This window comes from Lepus europaeus, chromosome 4 (assembly GCF_033115175.1).
Source record: "Lepus europaeus isolate LE1 chromosome 4, mLepTim1.pri, whole genome shotgun sequence".
NCBI classification, from domain to species: Eukaryota; Metazoa; Chordata; class Mammalia; order Lagomorpha; family Leporidae; genus Lepus; species Lepus europaeus.
In genome coordinates, this window is record NC_084830.1 from 9,648,415 (window position 1) to 9,674,746 (window position 26,332).

At 57.5% G+C, this 26,332-nt stretch overlaps 1 protein-coding gene across 1 annotated transcript in view; it reads right to left on the reverse strand.

Annotated features, from left to right (window-relative positions):
* The window catches only part of TG (thyroglobulin), a 231,540-nt gene that overhangs the window by 11,776 nt on the left and 193,432 nt on the right, over nucleotides 1–26,332 (reverse strand). The window contains exons 43-46 of the mRNA XM_062189445.1: nucleotides 20,889–21,053; nucleotides 19,827–19,994; nucleotides 3,457–3,638; nucleotides 1,113–1,220 (exon numbers count right to left, since the gene is read on the reverse strand). Coding sequence (XP_062045429.1) covers nucleotides 1,113–1,220; nucleotides 3,457–3,638; nucleotides 19,827–19,994; nucleotides 20,889–21,053 — 623 coding nt within the window. The remainder of the gene's footprint in view (nucleotides 1–1,112; nucleotides 1,221–3,456; nucleotides 3,639–19,826; nucleotides 19,995–20,888; nucleotides 21,054–26,332) is intronic.

Below are 26,332 nucleotides of genomic sequence, written 5' to 3' on the forward strand. Positions count from 1 at the left end.
GCTTCTTCTACAGAAGAGGCCACCCTGGCTCAGAGAAGCAGAGGAGCCTGCCCCAGGTGGCACAGCTGGGCCCTAGCCCCGCACCTGCCACTCCTTTCCCCAGCTCCCATGGCTCATGACTGAGACCACGGTGTGGGTGGTAAAGCCCTCTGCCTGGGGTGCCAGGCCTGGCTCCTGCGCTGACACTGGAGGCACCCAGAGTCCTCGTGCCTCTGTTGGACACAGGAGCGCTGGCACCCTGGTGGCTGAGCTGCAGGGCGCTCCGGCATGAAGCGGTGAATCTGGCGTGACTCGGTGGAGGATGTCCCGCTGGGCTCCTCCTGGGCTCAAAGGCCAGAGAGGGGGAGCAGGCGGCCCCTCAGCCTCCCTCGCAAGCCCCCGGCTCCCCAGGTGCATCCCTCTCAGACCCTGCAGCCGAGACCCGGGCGTGCCCCCGCCCCGCTCTCCGCTCCTGGAGCGATGGGAACCAGGCCTCTCTGCTTTGGCAAACCTCACCCTTGGCTTCTGGGAGCCGCCGGGGCTGAGTCCTGAGCCCACTGAGTGTCTCCCCCGCCATTTACACCTCTGACTCCTCCCTCCCGCACCTGAGACTTCAGTCACAGAGGGCCTTGAACTGATTCCAGAAGTGAAAAAGGTGCCCAAACAGGGGGAAATAAAACTTTCTTTTAGTTGAAAAACAAAAAAGCAAGCAAACAAAAAAGCCTTTTATACTTTGCAAAGCCATGTTCTTGAGCTAAGTGCTCTGTGTATAGAGGCATGGATTATAAGGTCAATGATGCAGACTCCTTGAGCCAAGTGTATCAACGACTAATTACATACTAATTAACTCCTAATGCTGGGAATCCAACGTGTGTCACCACTTACAAAGCTTTCTACATCTTTTATCTTACCTTCCCTACTTACAATACCATGGGCTGGAGCGGCCAGTACTATCACGCCCATCTCTCAGATGATAAAACTGAGGCTTTAAGAGTATGCTCCACATCACGGAGCCACAACTTGTACCCTGGTCCTGCCCTCTTTTCTCTGCTTGCCTGTGTCTCACAGCAGCAACAGGAGCTCCTGCCAACCTGTCTCTGTCGCCAGCACCTGCCTTGCACACGGCCCCTTACCTGCCGTGGCCGTAGCTCTCAGGTGCGTGGTACATGAAGACGCTTCCTCGGGCACTCTGTGCCCACAGGCGGGCCAGGTCGATCAGGGGGCAGATGATGAAGTAGTCCCTGGGGAAATGAGACCAGGGGTGGTGGTGTCACGTGTTGCTCTGTGAACATCTGGCCCCCTGCCCAGACCCGCAGAGAACACCTTCCTCACGGTCAGGCTGCCATCCAGGGGCCTTTGCTGGACACTGATGGGAGGGCTGGGCCACGGCACAGTGTCTGTCTGGCCCGTGATGGGCCAGGAGCACCAGACCTGGCCTCCCTGGCGATGTACACCAAGGCGTTGGTACACGCACTGTGGTTTAGTAGGTTAATCCTCCACCTGCAGCACTGGCATCCCATATGGGCTCTAGTTCCAGTCCTGGCTGCTCCGTTTCTGATCCAGCTCACCTGCTATGGCCTGGGAAAGCAGTACAAGACGGCCCAAGTGCTTGGGCCCCTGCCCCTACTCGGGAGAGCCGGAAGAAGCTCGGTGGGAAGGTTCCCCCAGCCCTGGTGGGGAGGGGCCCGGAGGCTGCTGAACAAACTCTAACACACAGGATTCTGCCCCCGACCCCCCACCCTCTGCCGCTGCAAGCAAGGAGCGAGCTAGCCCCCCATGCCAGGACACCCTCCCCTGCAGCATCCCACATCCATGCTCCCCTTGGGGGTGATGCGGATGCATTTGCGAAACTGTAGCCCCCTAACAGTGGTGCCCTCTGTGTGGTGGCATCCAGGGCTGGCCTGGCGAGGGCCGAGGACAGAGGAGCACCTGGCTGGCCTGGGCCCCCAGCGCTGCATCCCATCGGAAGATGCATGACTCGACAGCCCTTCATCACCTCGATCTCTATCCTTCCAGCTGAGAAATGGGTTTAACAGGCCCGAACGGCCGAGACTGTGCAGTGACCAAGCCTGGTAACAGCGGGGAAGCCCCTCGGCTGGGAGTGCCCACCGTCTCCTGGTCACTAAAGTGAATGCCGTGGGTGCAGCTGCATCTAGTGGGGCTCCACAGCTGGTGGGGCCGGTGTCGGGGCTGGGAGCGCACTGGGCGGCAGCCGCGCTTCCTGTCATGGCCCCTGAGGAGTTTGTGTGCAGGAGAGGGAAGGGAGCAGGCCTGCAGGAAGTCACACATCCAGGAGGGACACTGTCAGAAGAGAGGCAGAGGGGCCACCAGGAGGCCTTGCCTAAGTCTGGCCAGGATGAGTTATGGGAGGACTAGAGCCCGTCCTCAGGGAAGCCTCAGATCTCAGCTCTTACCCCAGGCACAGGTTGTCCTTGAAGCACTATGGGAGGAACTTAGGTTCTCTGGACTCCAGCCCTGAGCTTGACCACAACGCAGAACTAAATGACAAGCCCATCCGCGCAGGGCAGCCTGGGACTGGGCCTCCAGACACTGCCACTGGCTACCTGGGCTACAGCACAGCTCTGCCCGACAGAGGCAAGCCAGGGCTGTTTGGCCCCGTGATCCACGTGGGTGGTACTGAGCATCCTGGGCTAGGGACCCTCCGATGGCAACCACACACTCCTGACAGAGAGACCCAGCCCAGCAGTGGGACCCTGAGGCCTTCCAGGCCGCCCCTCCCAGCACAGACCAGTCCAGCAGTCGTCTGGACCTGGACATGGGCTCTGCCTCCAGGGACAGGGAGTTACAAGTGAGCAGGACCCCCAGCCACCCAGAGGGAGAAGAACAGGAGTCCTCAGCATGATCCTAACCACAGGGACCTTTGAAGCAGGAGGGACCTGGGATTTTCATTCTGAAGCTACTCCTGGCGCCTCTGCTGGGCACTCAGGCAAGCACAGACAGGTGCTGGAGGGAGCCAGGCGGGTCCTGACCCCAGGGCTCTCTAGAGAGGGACACTTGGGGCGCAGAGAGCACGAGGCTCACAGCAGTGGGCACATGAGATGGCAGCGGCCATCAGAGCCCGGCACTGCGCCTGTCTGGGTGTGATGTCAGCCACAGACCCCCTGGCTGGGCCTGTTTCCCGTGGCCTGGCTACACAGTGGAGACAGCAGGGTCAGCTTCTGAAGGTGCTGACGCCCGGGGCCCAGCCCGTCACACGCTGCCCACAGACGCGCAGGGCGTCCCCATCAGCATTTGCCCAAGGGTTGCCTCCCTGTGTGCAGCACGCGACGGCCACCTCCCACCTTGTCCCTGCCCTCCGATGGCTCCTGTGCCACCCGGGGAACAGCTGGGGCCAGCTCGCTCGCCTTTGTCCTCTGGGCAGGGTCACAGAGGCGGCGGGAAGCACAAGGCCACACGCCCTCGCTCCTCGTTCACTGAGCGCCCACCGCGTGGGCTGCCCGCCGGGGCTCGGCTCACCGGGTGGCGTTCTCCAGCGCCCGGGAGAAGGAGGCGTAGTCGTCGGCGGAGTGCTCCAGGGAGTAATACCACGTGGCAGCAGCCAGCACGCCGGCGTCGGCGTCCTCACCGCCCAGCGAGTTCTGCAGTGCCTGGTAGAAGGCTGTTTTGCTGCTGCTCCGGCCTTGATTTTCCTCAAATTGCTAAAAAGACACAAGACTCCTCAGCCAGATCCTGGAAAGCTCCAGTCAGTGGCCCACACGCCCCTGTTCTAGAAATTTCTCTCCAGGCAGTGGCCCATGACCCCAGACCAGACCCCTGGGGTCTGAAGCCCAGCTCTGCCTCCTCCTCTCATGGGTGTGGGACAGACTGAAAGGGTGACCGCAGGTGAAGTGAGTGGAATAGTCCACGTGAGCCACAATCCTGGTCTGATCACAGCTGCGTGTGGCCCAGTTTCCCTACTGCCCCTCAGCCAACCACGAGTCCCTGTGGGAGAGCCCTGGTCAGTGTGCACACTTTAGGACAGATAAAGACACGCTTCATGCAGGGCCACAGATACACTAGGCCTGGGGAAGCAGCCCTGAGCACACTCAGGGATCTCCCATCTCAGGGGCTCGTGTTCTAGTGGACAAAGATGGAGAATCCACAAATAGCTATGTAACTCTTCAGAGAGCAGGACAGGGAAGAGGGCTGGGGGCGCTGCAGCCAGGAGCCGGGTCCCGTGGGACGGTCAGCCCGGCGGGAGTGGCTGGGGTTGATGGGGCTGGCTCTCTTTGGCTTTGTGCATATGTGTGTCTTCTCTTTTCCTCCCTCGCTCATTCTCTCTTCCCTCCCGGCTTTGCTGCTGCCTGTGTTGTGGGCACCTGGGGGCAGGCCATTCCTTGCCTCCAGGAGCCAGCCTGCCCGTGTGTGAGGACAAGGGGCAGGGGGCCACCGGGGCAGCTCCTCGGCCATGGATGGTCCTTTGCTGTGGGTTTCTGGGTTTGCGTAGCTCTCGGGTCTGCTGTAACCAGTGAGCAGTGCCACAGCACCCCTGGCTTCTGTAAACACGCGCCAGCATGCAGCGTGGGGGTTGGCACCAGGGGAGTGGGCACGATCAGTGGGTGAGGCGGCCCCTCAGCCCGGCCTGAGGAGAAGAGAAGGCCCAGCAGAGGGGATGGCCTCGCAAAGGCAAGCCCACGGTGGCTTCTGGGACAACGAGGTGCGGACAGCAGGGGCCAGCTGTGTGCCGAGTGGGCTTCTTTTTCATTCTAACACTTATTTCTTGCAAACGGTTTGGAGCGCATATGAACCGTGTGAGTAATACCGGCTACAGCCAAACATTGAAGGCACCAGTGCTCATCACACCAGCCCCTTTCAAATACTTCGTCCCTCCAAGGCCATGATCTGACTGCATGAAAGAAACTTCATACATACAGGGTGTATGGTCACACTTAGCCACCTCTCCCATGCGCACACTCACTCATCCACACACACCCACACACATACACAACCACACTCATCTACACATTCATACACACTCATCCACTCCCACGCACACACACACTCATCCACACACATATACCACACTCATCCACACATATTCATACACACCCACACACATACACAACCATACTCATCTAAACATATCACTCACCCACACTCTCCCATGCACACCCACACTCACCCACACATATTCATACTCACCCACACCCTCCCATGCACTCACACAACCACTCATCCACACATACTCATACACACTCACCCACACACATATACCACACTCATCCAAACATATTCATACACACTCACCCACACTCTCACTCCCACCCACACCCACACTCACAGATCTGAGATAAAGTTCACAAACAACGTTCATATTCCTGATGCTTGCCTGATACAATAAATCTGAAAGTTTCTATTCTAGTCTATTCAAACGATGGTGTTGACGGCACAACTTACTAATAGTGTAGGGAGAAAACTGCATTGCATTGTTCTCTGTCCTTGTCTGCTTGGAACATCTCAAAACAGAAATGATACTGGCGGAGTGGGCGTTCAGCCTGGTGGTTAAGAGACCCACATCCCACATCAGAGGGCCTGGAGTACATAGGGCCCCAACTGGCGCCTGACTCCAGCTTCCTGCCCACACAGACCCCGGGAGACCATGGTACGCATTAAATCGTCAGGGTCCTGCCACGCGTGTGGGAGACTTGGGTGGCATTCACACCTCCAGACTTTGGCCTCAGCAGCCCTGGCCATTGTGGGCGTTTGGGGATGGAACCAGCAGATGGGAACACACATACACACACACACACACACACTCCCCCCCCCCCGTCTCTGTGTCTCAAATAAATTGAAAAAAAAAAAAAAACACATTAAAAAAAAAGTAACTGTTTGCACATCTCCTGTTATTTCCAAACGTGTGCTAGATATTTCACACATGCGTTTCCTAGAAGCCTCTGGCCAGCCATGTGAGTGGGGCGTTAGGCTGTCCTGTTTCACAGAGCAGAACCTCGAGGCTCAGAGGAGGTACACAGCTGCCTAGGAGCACCCACATAGGGGGCGTGAGCTGGGGTTTAACTGGGTCTTCCTGCTGGAAGGGTCAGCCCTTCCCCCCGCGCTGACTTGACTCCAGCCCCACATCAGAGCTGTAGACGTCGGGGTTCTCGGCAGACAGCAGGACGGGAAGTCTGCCTGTGGGGTGCAGGAAGGAGCAAGGTCATTTGCACTGCAGTGCCATGTCCTGTTCTCCCTGGCCAAGGCGTGGCCAAGCCCTGCATCCACCAGGGGGTGCGCGGAGGACAATGTGGTGCCCGCATCCCCCTGCCATGGACCACAGGAAATCCTGCCGTTTGTGAACCAAGCGTGATACAGACAGACAGTGCTGTGTGCTCTCACTCGCCTGTGGAGCCTGCAGAAGGCGATCTTGTAGATGCAGGGTGGGCTGGTGGCTACAGGGGGCTGGGCAGAGTGGGGAGGGGTGGTCCATGGGCACCGCGTTACGGTCAGACAGAAAGAGCGTGTTCTAGAATTACCTTGCACAGCAGGGGGACTATCATCACTACAAATCATCTCACATTTCCACAGCTAGGAGAGAGGACTGTGAACGTACCACCACAAAGAAAGGATACGTGCTTGGGGCCAGGCTTTGGCCCAGTGAGTAACGCCTCTACCTACAGTGGCTGCATCCCATATGGGTGCCAGTTTGAGTCCCGGCTGCTCCACTTTTGATCCAGTTCCCTGCTAACATGCCTGGGAAAGTAGTGGAAGAGAGGCCAAGTCTTTGGGCCCCTGCACCCACGTGGGAGACCCAGATGAGGCTCCCAGCTCCTGGCTTCAGACCAGCCTGGTCCTAACCACTGTGGTCATTTGGGGGAGTGACGCAGCAGAGGGAAGATCTCTGCCTCTGCCTCTCCTTCTCTGTAACTCTTTCAAATAAATAAATAAATCTTAAAAAAAAAAATACATGCTTGAGGCGAGCATTAGTCAGTGCGTACCTGCACCGCAACATCGCGCTGTGCCTCATCCGTGTGCACAACTATTATTAAATAGGCTTAAAAAGGAAACTGAAAGGAGAACCCTGAGGCTGAAGTCAAAATGCAGGGTTCAAGTTGCACTGGGCGAGCCTCGGGAGACGGAGCTATCCACCTCTAAAATCGGTGTAATGGTGTTCACACAGGCCATGTCCTCCCAGCCCTGCCCGGTGGCGGCTGGCTCTGGCGTTTGCAGACCGGGAGGAACCAGGTCTCAGTGCAAGGGGCAGGAGCCTGCAGCCAGCAAGCTGGGCTTGCACTGCCCAGCTGTGCCCCTTGGGGAGGCCGCCCAACCCCCTCAGCTTCCTTGAGGACAAACGACGCTTACTGAAGTCTGCCTGGCTGTGTTGACACTGAGACACTACCGTCCGGGCACCTGGCCCCCAGCTGGGCACGGAGCCCCGAATCCACCAGACCTGTTTGTATCAGCCGTGGAGTTCCCCAGTTTCACTATAAAAGCGAGGGGTGAACACCAGGCCAGCTGGGTGTCCTCAAAGAGGACAACGGCCAGCCGTGCATGCCGCCTCCTCGTCCCCCAGGGAGGAGTGCTCCTCCTGCCAGGCTTCTGTCCTCAGTGCACGGAGGTTTGGGAAGCCGTGCAGGGCCAGGGCCTGGCCCAGCTGTCCTGTTCCTGCAGATGTCGCGATGCTCTGGCCGTTTGCTGTGCTCCGAGCTGGAAGCAGGGAGAGCGTGATTAAGCAAAGGCAGACGGGAGTGGTGGATGGAGCAAAACCCGCGGGCTGCTTGCTGGCTGCCTCCTTTGGAAGAGAACTATCAGTGTCCCAGCCTCTGGGACAGTGTCCCAGATGCTGAGTCGGGCTAACTTGGGGTGGGGGGCTGGAGTGGGGCTGGGATGTGCACACACAGGGCTCCCAGTGGCATTCACCCTGTGGGAGGCAAAGCTGCTTCCAGTCGCCAGCACAAGGAGACGTGTGCAGCAGGACTGTGGGGGCCCTGTCCCAGCTGGGCTCCCAGCACAAGGAGACCTGTGCATGGCCGGCGCCGTGGCTTAACAGACTAATCCTCCACCTTGTGGCGCCGGCACACCGGGTTGTAGCCCCGGTTGGGGCGCCGGATTCTATCCCAGTTGCCCCTCTTCCAGGCCAGCTCTCTGCTATGGCCCGGGAAGGCAGTGGAGGATGGCCCAAGTCCTTGGGCCCTGCACCCGCATGGGAGACCAGGAGAAGCACCTGGCTCCTGGCTTCGGATCAGCACGATGCGCCGGCCGCAGCGGCCATTGGAGGGTGAACCAATGGCAAAAAGGAAGACCTTTCTCTCTGTCTCTCTCTCTCACTATCCACTCTGCCTGTCAAAAAAATAAAAATAAAAATAAAAATAAAAATAAAATAAATAAAGAAACCAAGGAGACGTGTGCAGCAGGACCGCAGGGGCCCTGTCCCAGCTGGACTCCCAGCACACAGAGACGTGTGCAGCAGGATGCGGGGCCCTGTCCCAGCTGGGTTGGCTGTCACCCTGCCACCCCTGCAAGTGACTTCTCTTTCCAGAGGCAGTCCTCCGCTGTGCCATGAGGGGGCCACAGTGAGGCCTCCGGCCAGGAGCCCAGAGGAGCAGAGGAAGCAGCACTAGGGCTGAGATAAGGCCCCTCCGGGGGGTGAGTGTGCCTGCCACAACCCGCAGGAAGCAAGGGGCGGCCACGCTGTCCACCGCGTTCCGCTCCCAGTGGTCTGCTAAGGCTGCGGCCAATGAGACGTGCTGGGCTCTGAGCGCCCCTGGCGTGGGGGGCGCTGTGCTGGCCCCGGGGGACACATTCTCCCGGCGCATCCCCATGACTGGCTCAGGAGAGGCGCCCTGCTCGCCTTGCCCTGGCCGCTGGACCTGAGACTGAGATGCTGAAGTGACCCCGAAATCTGGGCAGCGTCTGGTCACTGCATTCTCCACGTTCTAAACAGGCTCTCTACCTTTCAGGTCTTGGCTGTTCCTTCTGCCTAAACACCCTTCCCTGGTTTGCCTGCATAGCCGCTACTAGACTGGGCCCATTTTTTTTTTTTTTTAATTTTTGACAGAGTGGACAGTGAGAGAGAGAGAGACAGAGAGAAAGGTCTTCCTTTTTCCGTTGGTTCACCCCACAATGGCCACTGCGGCCAGCGCATCTCGCTGATCCGAAGCCAGGAGCCAGGTGCTTCTCCTGGTCTCCCATGCGGGTGCAGGGCCCAAGGACTTGGGCCATCCTCCACTGCCTTCCTGGGCCACAGCAGAGAGCTGGACAGGAAGAGGAGCAACCGGGAAAGAATCTGGCACCCCGACTGGGACTAGAACCTGGGGTGCCAGCACCGCAGGCAGAGGATTAACCTATTGAGCCGCGGCGCTGGCCCCACTTTTTTTTTTTTTTTTTAATTCAAAGTATATCCAAATAGCCTGGCAATCTTGATAAAATGCAGTTCTGATGTAGTAGGTCTGGGTTGATTCCTGGAATATTCTCTTGATGGATTTATTTACTTGCTTACTTGAGAAACAAACACAGGGTGGGGACAGTGAGGGGGGGGGTAGAGAGACAGAGAGAGAGCTTATCTATTGGTTTACTCCCCCCAGATGCCCACAACAGCCAGGGCTGGGTCAGGCTGAAGCCAGGAGCCCAGAAGTCCATCTGGGTCTACCGTGTGGGGCCATCGCTGCTGCCTCCCAGGGTGTGAGTCAGCAGGAAGCAGGAGTCGGGAGCCAGAGCTGGGCATCAAACCCAGGCACTGTGATGTGGGATGTGGGTGTCCAACTGGCATCCTACCCACTAGCCAGACACCTGCCCTGGGAAAGTGCACTTTAACAAGCTCCCAGGCAGTGTGGCCACCACGGGCCTGCCTTGTCAGCCTGTCACAGGCACTAGGACATCCAGGGTTCCCTCTGGGGCTGCCTCCTCCAGGGAGCAGGACAGGCAGCAGCTAAGAGGGCAGGCCCTGAAGGCAGACCATCTGGCTCCAAACCCAGTTCTACTCCTGTGTTCCGGAGCTCAAGCAAACCACTGACGTTGTCTGCACCTCTGCTTCCTTACTTACGCAAAGCGGAGTATGAGCTAAAAGATGCCTGTTGCACAGAGTGACTGTCCGATTCCAACGAAACAATAAATGTGAGCGATTATTACTAACCTATCCCCCAGGCAGGCCAGAGGCCCCTGTCCCCAAGTGCTGGTGTTGTCACTTTACCCACTGCTACAGAGGGAGGTGCCCAGTGGGGAGAGGGCCAGGGACCATAGCAACAGCCCCAGAGTTCAGGATGGCACCAGGCACTTCCTGTGGGAATATGCACCAAATGCATGGGTAGCCGGGGCTTTGACCACTGTGCAGACAATGCTGGCCAGGGGAGGACTCCAACACCGAGCCTTGGGGATCCAAATCCTGGAGCTAGAAGGATCTGAACCTGAGGGCCAGCTTTGCTGCTTGTCAGCTTTGTGGCCTTGGGGAAGTTACTTACTCTCCCTGTGCCTTTGTTTCTCCATCTATAAAATGGGCACAATAATATGACCTTCATCATAAACCGGTTGTGAGGTTCAAGGACCTAAGTCCCACAAAGGGCTGAGCACCGTGCCCTCTGTGATGGCCAACAGCCATCTGTGGACTCCACTCGGTGGCTGGCTCAGGGAGCCACGAAAGCCCACGCCCCACGAAGAGAGGCCTGAACACTCGGAACCTCCTCCAGGTTACCAGGTGTCAGGCCAAGGACACAATCTGCTCCGTGCTTCTGCAGGAACTTCCCTCGATGAGGGATCGGCCAGGAGCACCAGACAAGCCCTGGGTTAGAAGTGCTTCTCCGCTAAAACCAGCCAGAAACAGGAGGGGGCTCTGTGTCCCCAGTCTGCAGATGCAGACTTGAGATGCACCTGTTCAGGAGACCTGAGCGGTGACCACCTGGCTCAACCACCGGGGTCAGCTCCACCCCCACCCCACCCACCCTAATGGGATTCGCTGCTCCTACTTCCCTGCCCGCCCTCCGGCAAAGGTTTAAGAGGACCTGTTCCTGAACACGTGGCTCTCTTTCTCTCCATCTCCTGATCTCTCTCCCTCTCTCTCTCTCGTACTGTCTCTCTCGCTCTCTCTCTTACGCTCTCCTTCTCCTTCTTTTCCTTCTTCCCCCCTTCCCTGCGGTCTTTCGGGTTTCCCCCAGTAACCCTTTCCCTTACTCTGGTGTGTTTTGTGGCGGCCTTACGATGGCACTCACTTGATCTTGGACTGTGAACCTCTTCCACAGTGAACTTTTCTCTTCGTAAGCAGCTTGCCTTAGGTATTTAGTTACAGTAACAGGAAGTTGGCTGAGATACATGTCCTCCAGGCCTAAGCAATAAGCCATGATGTGCATCAGGGATGCTAGCTGAGGGCTGGATATGTCCACTCAGAAAGAAGCCCAGGACTCTGTTCTGATGGTTTGGTGAAGACATGCACTCCTTGATACTGAACAAGGAAGAGGGAGCTTGAAGAGGGAGCTTGGTTTCTGTTTTACTGCTCCAAAGGAAGTCAACCCCAGGGTAAAGACACCACACTGAGCTAACGGAAGTGCAGAAATATGGGACCAATGAGCTCACCAGGATGACTAAGTGGCTGCTGGCCTTCCCTTCATTGTCTAAAAAATCAAGTAGAATGACTTACAACCCCTGTGTTGTGGCACAGAGAGTTAACCACCGCCTATAAAACCAGCATCCTATTGGAGTGCTGATTTGAATCCCAGCTGCTCCACTTCAGATCCAGCTCCTTGCCAATGTGCCTAGGAAGGCAGTGGAAGATACCCCATTTAATTGGGCTCCTGACGATCATGTGGGAGACCCGGATGGAGATCCAAGTTCTTGGATTTGGCCTGGTCCATTCCCAGCTGACACTGAAATTTGGGGAGTAAACCAACAAATGGAAGGTCTCTCTCTCCCCCTCTTTCTCTGTAACCCCATAAGATAAATCTTAAAATAACATTTTAAATAAAAAAAATGGGAGACCTGAGCCCCCAGGTGAGTGTGGCCTGGCTGAGTGACCAGCAATCTGGTCTGGACTGGGGACCCAAGGCCCATGGGGTGGGAGGGAATTCAAAGTGGCTGAAAGACCCAGGCACCTGGGCTCGTCACTCTTGGTGAGGCCGAGAGCACAGATGCTGGGGCCATACCTGCAGAGGCCCGCAGGTGCAAGGCCACTGGTGGCTGCAGGAGTCTGCCCGTCACAGGGGGCTGTGTTGAGGAGCTGTGAAGCACTGGCCAGTCCTTGGTGTGTGCTCTGAAGGACCGCCATTAGCAGGTCCTCAAGAAAATTAAATATTTACTCCGTTTTATTTACTTGGAAGACAGAATGACAGAGAGAAGAAACAGAGATATTCCATCTGCGAGTTCACTCCACAGACACTAACAAGATGGAGGGCTGGGCCAGGCCAAAGCCAGGAGCCTGGAATTTCAGCCAGGTCTCCCTCACGAGTGGCAGGGATGCGGTCCCCAGCTGCCTCCCTGGCACATCAACAGGACGCTGACGGGAAGCAGCAGGAGAGGTGGGACTCGGACCACAGCCAGCAGCGGCTTAGCCTGCCGTGACCCCTGGGAAATCCTGAGAGGCTCTGAGCGGCCACGCTGTCACCCTGGTGCCCTGGGGCCCAACGGTGAGCATGGGACTTGGCATCTGAGAGACCCGGGTTCGAATCCAGCTCTGCTGTGCGTCCCCCGTGACGCCTCTCCCACAGGCAAATGTGTCCTGTGAGCCCAGCTCTCTGTGGCTCGACTTCAGGTCTGCGTCCCCAGCCCCAGCTCTCTCCGCCCCCTTTTGAATTCAGAGGCCCCGAGCTGCCGTCCCAACCCCCTTGTCCTCCCCGTCTGCCCCACACACACTCGGGGGGTGGTGCAGTTTCTCTCTGCATCGTGATGACTGGATGCCCCTGTCTCTCTCCAGTCTAAACCTCGGAGCTTCACACCTGATCGTTTCTCATCGGAGCATCTCTCAGCCCCTCCAACTCAGTCTGTGTCATCCTCACCTCTAGAACCTTCTTCTTCTCCTACTTCCTCATTCCCCGTGCCTAGGGCCAGCACCAAGTCCCCAATTAAAACCCCAGGGGTCCTGATTCCTCACCCTCCTGATTCCCCCTTTGGGACAATTCTCCTCTTCGCTGTTCTCCACTCTCCTGCCTGTGCTGGTCCAGGCCTCCTCCAGGCTGGGCCCCACCGAGGGGCAGTCACAGGGCTGTGCTTGGTACACAGAGGGTCCTTAGTCAAGTTTTGTGCATTTGTTACTGCAAAGTGACGATGATACCACACGTTTGGAAGGAGCCCCGGAAACCTATCACTTTACCTGCTCTGGCAGGAAGACATGAGTGAATGAATGAATGAACCAGTGAATGAATGAGTGCCTCCTACAAGTCTCTGGAGCTCTGAGACAGAGGGAGATACAGATGCCCTGATGGATACAGATCTGCTGGACATGAATTGAGACTGACCGACAGTCGGCCAGGACCCAAGGCTCCGAAGTGAACGTGATACAGTTCTCGCCAAGGACTGGAGCCTGGCGAGGTTGGAGAGGCCGACTCGGGACTGTGCCAAGTGTGACATGGGCACGCGCTGACCATCTGCGTGCAGTGGAGACGGCCGTACGGTGGAGACGGGGCGGGTTTGGCAGGGGCAGTGACCACTTCTGCCCTTGCCCGCTGCTCTGACAGCCTCTCTCTCCTCCCTCCACCGAGGGGCCCTCGTCAGGGACTCCCATGACCCACCTTGGCAGGGCCAGGGACATCTGACCCTTGACCTCTGCTTCCTCTGGGAAGCCCTTGTTTTTCTCACCTTTTGTGACATCAAGTTTTCCTGGTTTTCTCCCAAATCTCTCTCTTCGGCCCTGTCCTCTCCCTGAATCCCAAGAATCAGACCCACCTGCCAATCCCAGATCTTACCGTCTCTGCTAGTGTGTCTCAGCCCTACTTTAAATCTCTCTCTTGCTCCCTGGCTTCTGCAACAGAGAGCAGTCTGGTCTCCACTTCACTTGCTACCACCCCTAGTCAAGACTCCATACAGCTTCCAGAATGGCTTTTGTTAAAAAAAAAAAAAAAAGGCAAATCAATATAATCCCATCCTCGCTTAAACTATCCAATAACTTCCCATTGTGAGAGGCAGAAATCATTCTTCTGATGGCCTCTGAGAGCCAATATAACCCATCTCCTCAATGCCTTTGCCTTCCGCTCCTACCTGGCCTCACGGTCCCCAGCCTTCCCAGGTCCCCCATATGGCCAAGGTCAGCTCCTCACCTGGATCTCCTCGTGAACATACAGGTCCCAATCCAAAACTCAGCTCCTCTACAAAGCACGCCCTGAAGTGCGCTCTCTGTCATGACCTTGCTTTGGGTTTCCTTGGGACCCTTGTGAGACTCCTAAAGCCCTAATTTACTCAGTTCCATGTCTGCCTCTTCCAGGAGACCAGTGGGGCCCCTGGGGGAGGAGCAGCCCGTCTGAGAGTTGGAAAGCAGCACCTAGCAGCCCGAGTTCACAAGGTCACAAGTCAGGGGCTTTGTCTGGGAGGGAGCCCAGCTCTACAAACCCCGGCTGTGTGCTCACGCAGTTGGCCGTCTGCAGGACGCCAGGCTCCACTGCTCACCATGGCTGTCAGGGACACGGGGGCAGAGCAGGCCCAGTGCTCAGGAGACACCCACAAGAATTCTTGCAATTTCTTTGAAAAGCAGCAGAAATATAAATAGTGAAGGTATACTCCTGAATCCAGTCTGACTTACATTCATCTTGATTGATGCCATGGTGGTCATTAAATATTATTTGTAATATTCTGGGCTGGATGAGCCATGAGTTCTGAGCCTGAGCTTCCTCTGAAGGGCAAGTCCTGGTCTCAGCCCCATGGGGAGACTTGGACGAGCGACAGGTGCGGATGGTAAGGGCCCGGGGCACAGCACTGGTGCGGGGGGTTCTGTGCGTGCCAGGACAGCCCAGGGCCACAGGCCAGGCAGACGGGGCTCCCCGGGTGCTGGGAGCTGTCGCCTTCCCCGGGGGAGATTGCCTGACAGCCCTGAATGCACTGTCCAGAGGCTGAACAGACGGCAGCTCAGGCGAGCAGCGCAACTTGCCCAATTGCCCGGCAGTTCTGATTCCACGGCCCCGGCCGCCCTGGCTCCAGAGCCCAACACCCAGCCACCTCCCCAAGTGCCGGGATTGGGCGCTGCAGCGCCGCTTTTCAGGAAATCACACACACACGGGAGCCTCCCTCGTGCCTCTCTTACTGTAATCTGTCACCAAAGGCTCCGCGTTCCCGTGCTGGGGCTTGTGCCAGGGCCAGCGCCTCGGGCTGCCAGGTGCTGCTTTCCAACTCTCAGACGGGCTGCCCCTCCCCCAGGGCCCCCACTGCACCTGCTCCCGGCCAAGGCCAGTCCCTGGCTAAGCTCGGGGCACAGTCGGTGGCAGAGCCCAGCTTCTGATCTCTTGGGCTTCCTTGGAGATGCCTGTGCTTGGAGGGGAAGGCAGACCGCGCATCTTGGAACGAATCTGCTTTTGATCATGCAAATGAGTGCCCGGCTAATGTAGGCAGACTGTCAATTTCACAAGGGAGGGAGAGAGCGAAGAGGGGGAAACATTCCCCACCGCGCGGCTGATGAAGAATTTCAATAGCGAGTGGCTCCTTCAGGAACTAAGATCGGTCTCCGCGAACGCAGCCTTCCCCAGGCAAGCGGGTATGTTACTAACTCTGCTGGGTGTGCTGGCTGGGTGGGGCCCTGGCTGGCCTGTCGTGGGAGCTGGGTGAGGGTCTCTGCAGGGATTTTGTGGGTCTCTGCCAAGGTGATGGGTGGTGCCGGGAGCTGAACGTGGAGCAGGAGGCTCCTGACCCTCTGAGCAGCTGGGCTGTGTGTGCTCACTGGGCTCTGGCTGGCACAGCCGCAGGGCTGGCACCAGGAGGAGGGGTGTGTGTGTGTGCCTGCTACGATTTGGAAACTCGGTCTCAGGTCAGGCGAGGTGACTCGGGGATGGCACATTCTGTGTTCCTACTTACCCTGGGCTACGGCTTTGGATCAGGGACAATAGCTGTGGACACTACTCCTACTACTGAAATTAAGGAAGTGGAAAAACTCACATTTGGGCAAGCTGAACTGGTTTCCAGATACTGGTGTGCATTAGAATCCTCTGGCCATCTCTATGAGAATATTTACTAATCACCTCCCAATTTTACAGAGAGGGAAACTGAGGCATGGACTCTGGGGAACTTGAATGACCTGACTACCATCCAGGGGCATCTCCCTGCTCTGTGGGCCGGTGGTGGTGGTGGGAGGGTCCGGGTCAGGGACTTGCACAAGATGTCACCCTGGCTGGCAATGCTGCCACTGACTCCCAAGGTTCTGGCACAGCGTGTCCGTCTCTTTGCAGCGTGGGGGCCAACTGTACCTTGACTGTTGGCCTTGTCCACTCCCTGTTTCCTTGCCTGACTGTGAACTCCTTGAGGGGAGGAGGAGGCTGGTATTTATGTCCCAAACACCTCTCCCTGCATCTGGCGCAGAGGCAGCGCCTTGCAGCTGCTAGGTGGCTGAACAAGCCCGTCTGGGTGTTCGAGAAGCAGCCTTGCCATCCTGCCTTGGCGGCTGTGGGGAGTGGCGTGCCCTGCCTCTCGGCCCCAGACAGGCAGGAGGCTGCAGGAGGAAGTCAGGGAACAGAGGAAGGTGAGGAGGAGGAGGAGGAGGAGTTGCCAGCATCGAGTCCTTAGGAACTCCTGGTCCATCCCGGGGTCCCCCTCAGCTAACAGTGGTTGGTCCCAGGTGCTATGGAACTTTCTGGGGCAAATCGAGAACCACACAAAACCCACTCTAAGTGAAGGCGAGGCCTGGGGAAAGCAGAGGTGGGGGTAACCAGAGGGCATGCGTGGGCAGGATGGTCTGTAATTGAGGGGCTTCAACCCTGTGCGAGATAGCAGCTGGTAGCCCCGGTGTCCACACTCGCTCCTGCAGCTCTGTGTCGGGCAGGATCCTGAGGACTGCTCCAAGTGATAATTGTGCTGGTGCCTCTCCCATGTCTGCTCTAGAGTCATAGTGAAGAACAGGCTCATGGGTAAAGAACCCCATTTGGAGTCAGAGGTCACAGCAATCCATGAACCTTGCTAAGCCTTCCACACTCAGTGCACTGGCGGCCAACAGTGGTGCACGGCTCCCTGCCTCCTGGCCTGGGTTGGCGTGCAGTGAGGGTGAGGACACGCTGTAGAGCGCTTGCACATGGGAGCCTTCTGCTAGCTGCGCTCACCTACACTTGCACACCGCACACCTCTGTGGGTGGACTGAAGGCTCGTGGAGGCGAACCTGGCTTCTCCCAGGGCTGCGAGGGCCAGAGGATGCCTCTGCACTCAGACAGACCTGGATTTCCACTTTGGTTCTCTCTGGCCGGACTTCCCACCTGCACAGCAGTCATAACGACCCCTGCCCTTAGGCCTGTGGTAAGGGTGAGTTATTCCAGTGAAGACTCCTGGGCTGGGACCTACGTACACGTAGTCAGTTCTAAGTTCGTTCATTCGACCTGATGTGCGTTTGTACACCTACTATGCACCAGACATTTTCCCAGGCACCCAAGACATCGTAGTCTCAGTGCTCGTGGATGCACATTCTAGCTGGGGAGAAAGACAACAGGCAAGTAAACATGCCACAGGACAGGAGGCACGAGTCTCCCGACACATTGTATGTGGAACTGGATGACTGGGAGAGGATAAGGAGCCAGGGGCAGGGCTAAGCCCTGATGGTCCATCAGCGTGGTCAAGCAAGGTCTCTATGACAAGTGGGCCCTAACGGAGACGTGGTAGTGAGCTATTACCTGGGGAAGAACACTTCTGAGGAAACGGCACATGCCAAGACCAAGGTGGAGGTGAGCTCGGCGCTCCTATCTGAGGAAGACCGAGGGCCTGAGCAGCAGGGCAGAAGTGCAGAGAGCTGGGGCAGCGGCAGAAGGCGAGGGAGGGAGCCAACGGGAGCCACACCATAGGACTCTGGGAGTGACCACAGGCTCTGCAGCTCTGACCCGCGGGGCACAGAGCCACTGCGGTGCTAGGAGTAGTTGGTGTTGGGACTTCTCCTGCGAGGGATCTGCTCAGGCTATGGGGTTTTCCCTCGATTATAAGGGGGAGAGAAGGAAGCAGGTCATCGGACATCATGGAGAAGCCAGTGCTGGCTCAGGATGGGGGCAGAAGACTGGGGACAATGGTTGGGTCCTGGATCTTTCAAAGAGCCGCTGGATTTGCTGATGGAATGTTAACCGGACATGAGGGAGCAGAGAATGGCTTTTGCCGTTGAACTGGGCCTGCAGGACAAGCTGCTGCTTTTGGAGATGAGGAAGAGTGTGGGAGAACATGCTAGAAGGGGTGGAGCCCGGGGCTGGAAGGAGCTGTCCGTTCTGGATTAGGGAGCGTGAGAACCTAGGAGCCAGAACGTCACGGCGTGCAATCTTCTACCTGTGGCATCACACGGACGCTCAGAAAGTTCTGCAGTTTGGAGCACTAAGGTCAGGGAGGCTCACTGACAGAGGGGAAATGCAGTGTTAGGTGGGGACTCCTGGTCCTGGAACTCAGCTGTTGGCTGGAATGGCTCAGAGATTCAGGACAGAGTTGGGAGATTCCAGAAGACACTGCTGAGAAACGGTGTGGCCCAGGGAAGCTGCGATCATTTATAGCACTTGTAGTAATTACTCCACGCTACCCTCTCACACCTCCTCAGTAGCAGAAGCTAGCTGCTCACCGTCTCTCTTTCTATGCCATAGTCTTGTCACACGGAAGCTTCTGGAAATATGCGCACTGACAAGCCACAGTAGGGACGGCTTTGCTTTTCTTACATATGAAAGCTGCCTTCATGTCTCTCTGCATCTTTTTCCCCCAACTGAGCACGTGTCACAGGTGTCCCCCAGCAAGGGGAGACACCCTCAGGACAAGGCCTCTTCGCATCTGCATAATGTTTACCGGTGCGTGTGGAACTTAACTTCACCAACCGCTTCCCCGTTAATGGACACTTGAGGTGCTTCCAACTCTTTGCCACGATAATTGATGCTGTGATAAAAGCCCCTGTACATCTAGCACATAAAACTGCAGCTTTCACAGCTGGAAGACAGATGTCCCCAAGGTGAGATACATTACCGGAAGGAAACGGAACAATCCACAGGAATACAGGGTCCTGTTTGGCCGTGGTAACGTCTTCTAACCATGCTGGTTACGCCGCCTTACCCAGCAGAGCTGACGGAGACCCACGAGGTGCATGTGCGCAGGTGGGAGAGGGCCCTTCTACCCTGCCACAGGAGGCCTCTCCCTGGGTTTCACCTGTGACGCACCTCCACCCCAGTCTGACCACCTGCAGGGCCTGCTTTGGTCATGAGCAGCTTGTCCAAGGCAGCCTGGGGCAGCACAGAGGACACACGCTGGCCTTCCTCCAGGGTAAGTCCTGGCAGGCGGCTGTGACTCCCATCCCCGAGCAGGAACTGTGTGCTCAAGCAGGTAAAACACCTCCAGGTGCAAACTCCCGCTTGCGGGCCTCCCGCCATGCTGCCCGGAGCTGTGTTTCTGCCAGGTGCCTCCCACAGGCTTAGCCTGGGTGAGGAAACCGACTTGGAGGGCTGGCGTTGGGCCCCTGCACCCACCTCCCTCGTGGAACTGAGGTCCGCAACTGCCCAGAGCCTGGGAGCCCCCACGTGGAGCCCACAGGTGCTGGGGAGCCTGCAGTGCACTACAATCCATTCACAGCTGTTACCTGCGGCTGGATCTATGCTGCTCAGGACCCTATAGCGTCTAATTCCTGAGCTTCCAACTCCAGGACCCCACCCAGCGCCCTGCAGCCTATAGGCCTGGGACATTGTCAGTAGCCCTTGGTGTAAATAGGCAAGCACGTCCATGATGCTTGGCCAGAGTAGGATTTGGATGCCCAGAGCCCCAGAGACACACCCAGCTGTAGACACTCACGGCCCCTCCCTACCTACCTTCACAGCTTTGGCTCTGTTGATCAGCCCGTCGTCCTGAGAGCTCCCGACCAGCAGATCCACCTTGGCCCGTGCAGGCCTCTGCAGCGCTCTGGCTGGAGCCTCGCGCAGGTACTGGCCGTCCACCACGGGACCCCAGTAGTGGAAAGGCCCGCTCACGGCCAGGAGCTGTGGTGGATTCAAAGGGATGGTGTTATTTGTATGAATCTTGCCCTTTAGAGCAATGGCACTGGAATACCCAGTTGCATTGCTTTGCTTCCTGAGGTCTTGGCCAGACGTATGCCAATGTCACGCACGTGGGCTGTACTGGAAGCAACGTTCACACGATGGGAGCAGGCAGCCAGGGCACTGAGGGGCTGGGAGGTGCATCTCGCCCTTGGCCATGGTTGGTCCCCAGGAGCGCTTGCTGCAGCTGCCCTACCAAGGTCACAGCAGAGCCCCAGGGAGGGGTGGGGAGGGCAGGGGAGACAGAGGTGGAGGAGGAGGTGGTGGCACTGACAGAGGAAATGAATCAGCTTTAGTCACTGTCAGGTGAGCCCACCTGGGCTGGGTGAGCTGAGGATGAAGCCTGCACCCCGTCTGTGAGTCCAGATGCACTCAAACCCTTAGCCGAGACGAATTATCCCTGAGAGTGTCAGGGTCAGCTGGAGACTCGGGCTGGGAACAAGGTCACCGTAGGCTGGAAAGGGGCACACAGCTCCCTGGTGAGGGACAGGGGCCACTGCCTACCTGGGAAGCCACGTGCACAGCCCTCAGTGCGTGCTGCTGGGACCTGACCCAGAGCCCCTGGGGTCCCGGCACAGGGCAGGGCCCTCCACACGTGTGGCGGTGCTAGCCCCCTCCTCTGTGAGGTCTGTTTCCTCATTCCCATTTCATAGATGACAAGCCTGAGGGTCACAGAGCTGTCTACCTTAGTATGATGCCGTGACCAACAGTCCGTGGGCACCACGGTACCTGCGGCCAGGGAATGTGCACTGTAGCCCTGCTGCTCGGCAGCCAGCGGAGGGGCCAGAGGATCCCATCTCCTTCCTGGGCCCTGGGTCTCCACATACGGGCACCTACCTTGGTCTGGGCGTCATTGAGGACGCTGGCAGGCTTCTGGCGGAGGCAGGACACCACCTCTTGGCTGGATGAGCTGGGACAGCCAACCTCCTTTGCCAAGGCTGTGGTCTGCAGCTGAGCCTTCTCGGGGCTGATGACGGCGGCCGGGGAGAGGGCGGAGCCTCCCTGGAAGAGAAGGCAGGCTCAGGGCGGATGGTCTGCACCAGCTCCTTCCACTGCTCACCTCGGAGACCTGCAGGCCGCCCCCACGCTTGGGAGTTGCAGAGTGTGCCTGGGGATGCCCACATGTGGGTGGTGAGCACTGATCAATAGCCACCCCACACGCTGTGTGACCCTGAACGCTGTCTGTGAAGTGAGGGCGTGGACAAGGCAACCTTCAGCCGGAGTTGTGTATGGAGACAAAAGGCTGATGGGTTAGAGCAATCCTCTGGGAACAGAACTCTGCCAACTCGGCACTACCACCTCCTGGGCGCTCCCTAAGCATCAAAGTTCCCTGGTCAGGTAAGAGAGAGTTTGATTTTCAAAGAGATGCTGGTAACATAGCCATTGAGAAGTGAGCTGGGGGCTGGCGCTCTGGCACAGTGGGTTAAGCCTCCACCTGTGGCACCAGCATCCCATATGGATGACGGTTCTAGTCCTGGCTGTTCCTCTTCTGATCCAGCTCTCTGCTATGGCCTGGGAAAGCAGTGGGAGATGGCCCGGGCACTTGGGCCCCTGCGCCCACATGGGAGACCCAGAAGAAGCTCCTGGCTCCTGGTTTCAAATCAGCCCAGCTCCAGTCATTGTGGCCATTTGGGGGAGTGAACCACTGTCTCTCCCTCTCTCTGTAACTCTGATTCTCAAAAAAAAAAAAAAAAAAAAAAAAAAAAAGAGAGAGAGAGAGAGACAGTGAGCTGGGCCAGCAGTGGGGCCAGCACACATCCGTGTTCAAAGGCCAGAGTGCTGGGAGCATTTCCTTTCTCAGAGTCTACGCACTGGAGCCAGGACTAGGAGGTCCAGCTCTGCCTGGCAGAATCCAGGCCTCTGCCCTGGGCGAGGCAGATGAGCTGATGGGTCCTGACCCGCGTATGGGGCCAGGGCACTCCCGCTGCAGTGTGGAATCAGGGGCAGCACGGGCGGCAGCGGTGGTAATAACGGGGCCACTGCTGCCCCCAGTGCTGCAGGCTCTACAACAGAACGACGACGACCGTGGACGGAGGACTGAGATGTCACGCATCTCATCCTCCCAGCAACACATACGCCGCCATCTCTTATTGTCTTATTTTACAGATACAGAAATAAAAAATAAATAAAATAAGGGACCGGAGCAACTTAACCAAAGTGGAGAAACCTTGCAAGATGTGAGCCAGCCCGCGGGTTCAGCCAGCTGGGCTCCGGGGTGTGTCTGGATGCTGGGCTGGGCCACCAGGGAGAGTGGAAGGTTCTAGTTCTATGAGCAATGAATGCGTCTTCAGTGAGGGGTTCCCCTGGCCTCTAACGAGCACAGCATTGCCATCAGCCACCTATCAGCATCTGTTGGCCTCTGCCGGCTCCTCCTCCACCAGGAGCTGGGCCTGCTGGGCTTCACGCAGTTCTCAGAGCGGCAGTGTGAGCTCGCCATAGCTAGCCCCCATTTTTGAGATAAAGCAGACAGGCCTCGAAAGGAAAGGGGGAGTCTGCGTGTATCCGATGTCTGATGTGTGCCAGGCAGGAGTCAGGCGCTATCCACAGATGCGTGATCTCTCGGGTTTCCTGAGTGCTCACTGAGGCTGGGCACGGAGTGCTAAGCGCTCTTCACGTGCCAAGTCCCCAGGAGGCAGATGCTATTCACCCTCTTGTCCTAGAGGGGGGGAGCTGGGGCAAAGACAGCTTCCATCTCTTCCCCGAGCTGGCGAGTGGCAGAGCCGGGACTCCTGTCCTAGAGACCCACTCTGGACCGTGGTCTCCACTCCCACGCCTTCCCTTGTGTGTTCCTATCCAGAGCAAGATGGTGCCTCCTCGAGTTGAGCTGGCTCCTCTTACATGAATACAAAGACGGCACTGATCTGGCTGACTCCACGGTCTGTGTGTCCCAACTCCAGGTCTTACAGTGAGCTGAATGTACCAGCAACAGAAAATAGCAGAGAGGCAGGGCTCAGTTTCCTGGACGGGGACACCAGCGAGGCTGGCAGAAGGAGTGCAGAGGGAAGCACCAGTAACTGTAGCCAGGGGTGACCCTGCTCATTCCTGTCATGGGCACTGTTACCCCATCGTGCTGAAGGGACAATGGATAGATCCCTGATGGGAGAAGATATCCCTTCCCCAGAGGGTCCTTCTGGAAGTCCCAAGGAGAACTGGGCACAGCTCCTGGAAGAAGGCGCTCGTAACAGTCCCACTCAAGGAAGGGGCCACTGGTTTTACAGTCAGGACCGACAGGTCCTGGTCAGAGCCCAGGCAGAGCAGTGAGTCTGGGATGGGCTGCAAGTAGACCTGGGAGCTGACACCCAAGCCAGGGAGATGACCAAGACGGACGGGCCCAAGGCTACTCTTGGAGAGCCCCAATCAGAGCCTCTGCCCCAGAAGGCCAACTGTAGCCGGCAGCTAAAGGCCAACGTGGAGAAGCCCTGCAGCCCAGGCCTGGCTTCCAGCTGCACAGGGATGACTTCAGAGAGTCACTGCACACCTTTTCCTCCTTGGCAACTTCCCATGATGCTAGCAGCCCCTCGTAGTTCCCCAGCCAATGGGATGCCCGCTCATCACAAGGGCTAATGCTGGTAGGACAGGCCCAGATACTAACGTATTTAACCTCACAACCATCCTTCGAGGGAGATGATGTCATCCCATTTTACAGATGAGGGTGTTGAGGCACACAAAGGTGAATGGCCTACCCAAGAACGCAAGACTTAATAGGACCCAGGACTGGGAACTGAACTGGTCGCTACCACGTAGACCTCGCACGTACATCTGAGGTGGTATTGATGCAACGTGGCAACACAGCCATTACCATTTCTCTGTTTCATTGCCACGTCCAAGGAAGGACCTTGTGGCTACAGTGAAAAGCAAGGCCAGACAGTGTCTGGAAGACAGTCTATGCCTGGAAGACAATTGGGGCACGGAGTTGGAGGCCCCATGACATATGTGCTGCATGGGCTGGGGCCCGAGGAGCTCCCTCCCACAGCCTTGCACTGGTTGGAACAGGCCTGGCAGCTTGGGCTGCTGACCCAAGCAGGCACAAGGCAGTTTCCAAGATCTCTGGCCCTCAACCTGTTCAGACAGACTCAGCCTACCGCCGCTGTCAGGTTCTTCCCCCAGAAGCACAGGCAAGGCTCCCAGCTGTGTGATCCCCAGCCAGTGGCTCCCCGTGACCTCATGCATCTACAAAACAGGACAACTCCAGCACCGGGCTGATCTGACAAGAGCAGCCAGCCCATGGCCTGAACTTCAATGACGGTGGCCGTGAACTCAGGTCAAGGTGATTCAGTGCCCTTGCCACCTGCATCCTGTGCCCTGGGGTTTATCTCTTCACCAATGAGAGGCCAGCTTTTCTGAACACCAGCAGATGGGCTGTACATTTTTAAACAAAAAAACATACGGACTCGCTCTCTGGATATTCAAGGTCTAAATGGCAAACCGGGACACCTCCCCGGGGCTGCTCAGCCCCGCCCCACCCTCAAGCCGGGAGGAGATGCCAGTTCGGATGGAGCCTCAGATATTTTCAGCATTTTCCTCAGCCGTAAAAGCCAGGGCTCCCGATCCGGGGAGGAAGTGATTAAAGGCATGGGTGCCAGTGATGCTGTGAGATAGCTACGAGAACTTTCCTGTCTGTTACGGCACTGGGTTCTCACCATTTTTCTGAAGGAAACCTCTCTCTTCATGGGAAAGCAGTGGTTAAGCAAAAAACAAAAACACAAAAAAGGAAAACAAAACGAAACAGCTGCTCAGCCTCGGCTGTCAAGCCCTTGACTGGAGACCAGAGAAGGGCAGGAGCAGGGGCTCCTGCAGTCACGCCATGAGCCTGGACTCGGGCACAAGGCCCCAGGCCGGCCGCCGGTTCTGTCGCTCACTGAGGAAGTGCCTGGGGTGTGTGGCCACAGCAGGCCTGGATCTGTCCATCCGCACAGGACTGTGCAAGAACCCTGCTTTCAGGCCATGGTGAGGACGCCAAAGTGACATGGGCGAGGGTGGCCCATGTCCCCTCCCCGCAGCCGGAGTGTGGTTAGGCCCTCACAGGACCCCTGCAGGGACCACCCAGGAGGTCCCCTCAGTCCACCCTGTCGCACTGGCAGGTCCAGAGCCCGGCTTGTGCTTTATCTAAATCTGACTCAGCTATTAAGTGGCAATGAGCTTCCTCTTGTTGTTTTTATAACTCTAAAAATAGCGTGGGCCCAAACCACAATTGCTGACGATGGCTTTACTTCCTGGAGCCTCTGAACGCTGCCTTGACCTCAGTTAGCCACGCCAGTCACTGGAGGGAAAAGGGTCATCTCATGGTGAGCCTGGCCATCCGAGGGGCATCAGTGAGTGGGGCAGTGACCCTGGGCACACTGGAAGCCCCACCTCTTTCTTCACCCCTCTCAAGTCCTCAGCCCTCTCTGCTCGTGGCTCCTCCTCTCTAGGGTGGGGGAGACAGGGGGAGGGGAACAGCAGGTGTCCCAGGGCTCCCCCTGCCCCTGTGAGTGCTCCATGAGTTCCTCCCCCAGGGTCGCGTGGAGTCAAGAGCTCCCGCAAAGCCCCAGAGGCAGTGGTGAGAGGGTTGGCCACTACACTGGACCAGCATGCACCAGGACCCCAGGAAGGCCTCTGGGAGGCCTCATCTCTGCTCAGAAGCAGCCTATAAGGAGGACACCAGCGTGAACTTCACGGCAGAGATGGCGTCTCACGGCTGGGGGAGGGGCAGGCAGGACCGGGGACTAGAACCTGTCGGCTGCCCAGCTCCATGCTCCAGCCGCTTGCACCAGCAGTCTCGCGCCTGTGGCCATCCGTCTCTTTCTGACCCTGTGAGAAGGGGAGGCACAGCCAGGTGGAAAGATCCCAGCTCTGGGGCCAGCCAGACCAGGGATTCGATCCCAGCTCTGCCTGTTGCCATTCTGCCAGTTCTCTTTATCTTCGGGAACATGGGGGTTCTGTTCTATAAACGGGGTATTCCAGCCACAGAGCCGATGGGCAGAACACCTAACACGCAGTGGCACTAGGGATCAGTGCATTGTCGTCAGCCTAGGACTACTGTTAACCAGGGCTTAATTCCCATAGCGCTAACATTATCCTGGCCAAGAAGGTTGCTAAACCAAGCCTCTGAGTGCAAACCAGGTTGATGGCCAGCAAGTCCCCGTCAGTGTCCACCCTGGAGACCAGTGTAAGCTCACAGCCGTGGACTGTCCTTGTGGGGCCAAGGAGGTGCTGGAACTCCTGCCTGTCGTCTGGTACCACACACTGGCCACAGTGCTTTCTGGCTGTCACGATCTAGTTCATCACGACAGAATGAGGCA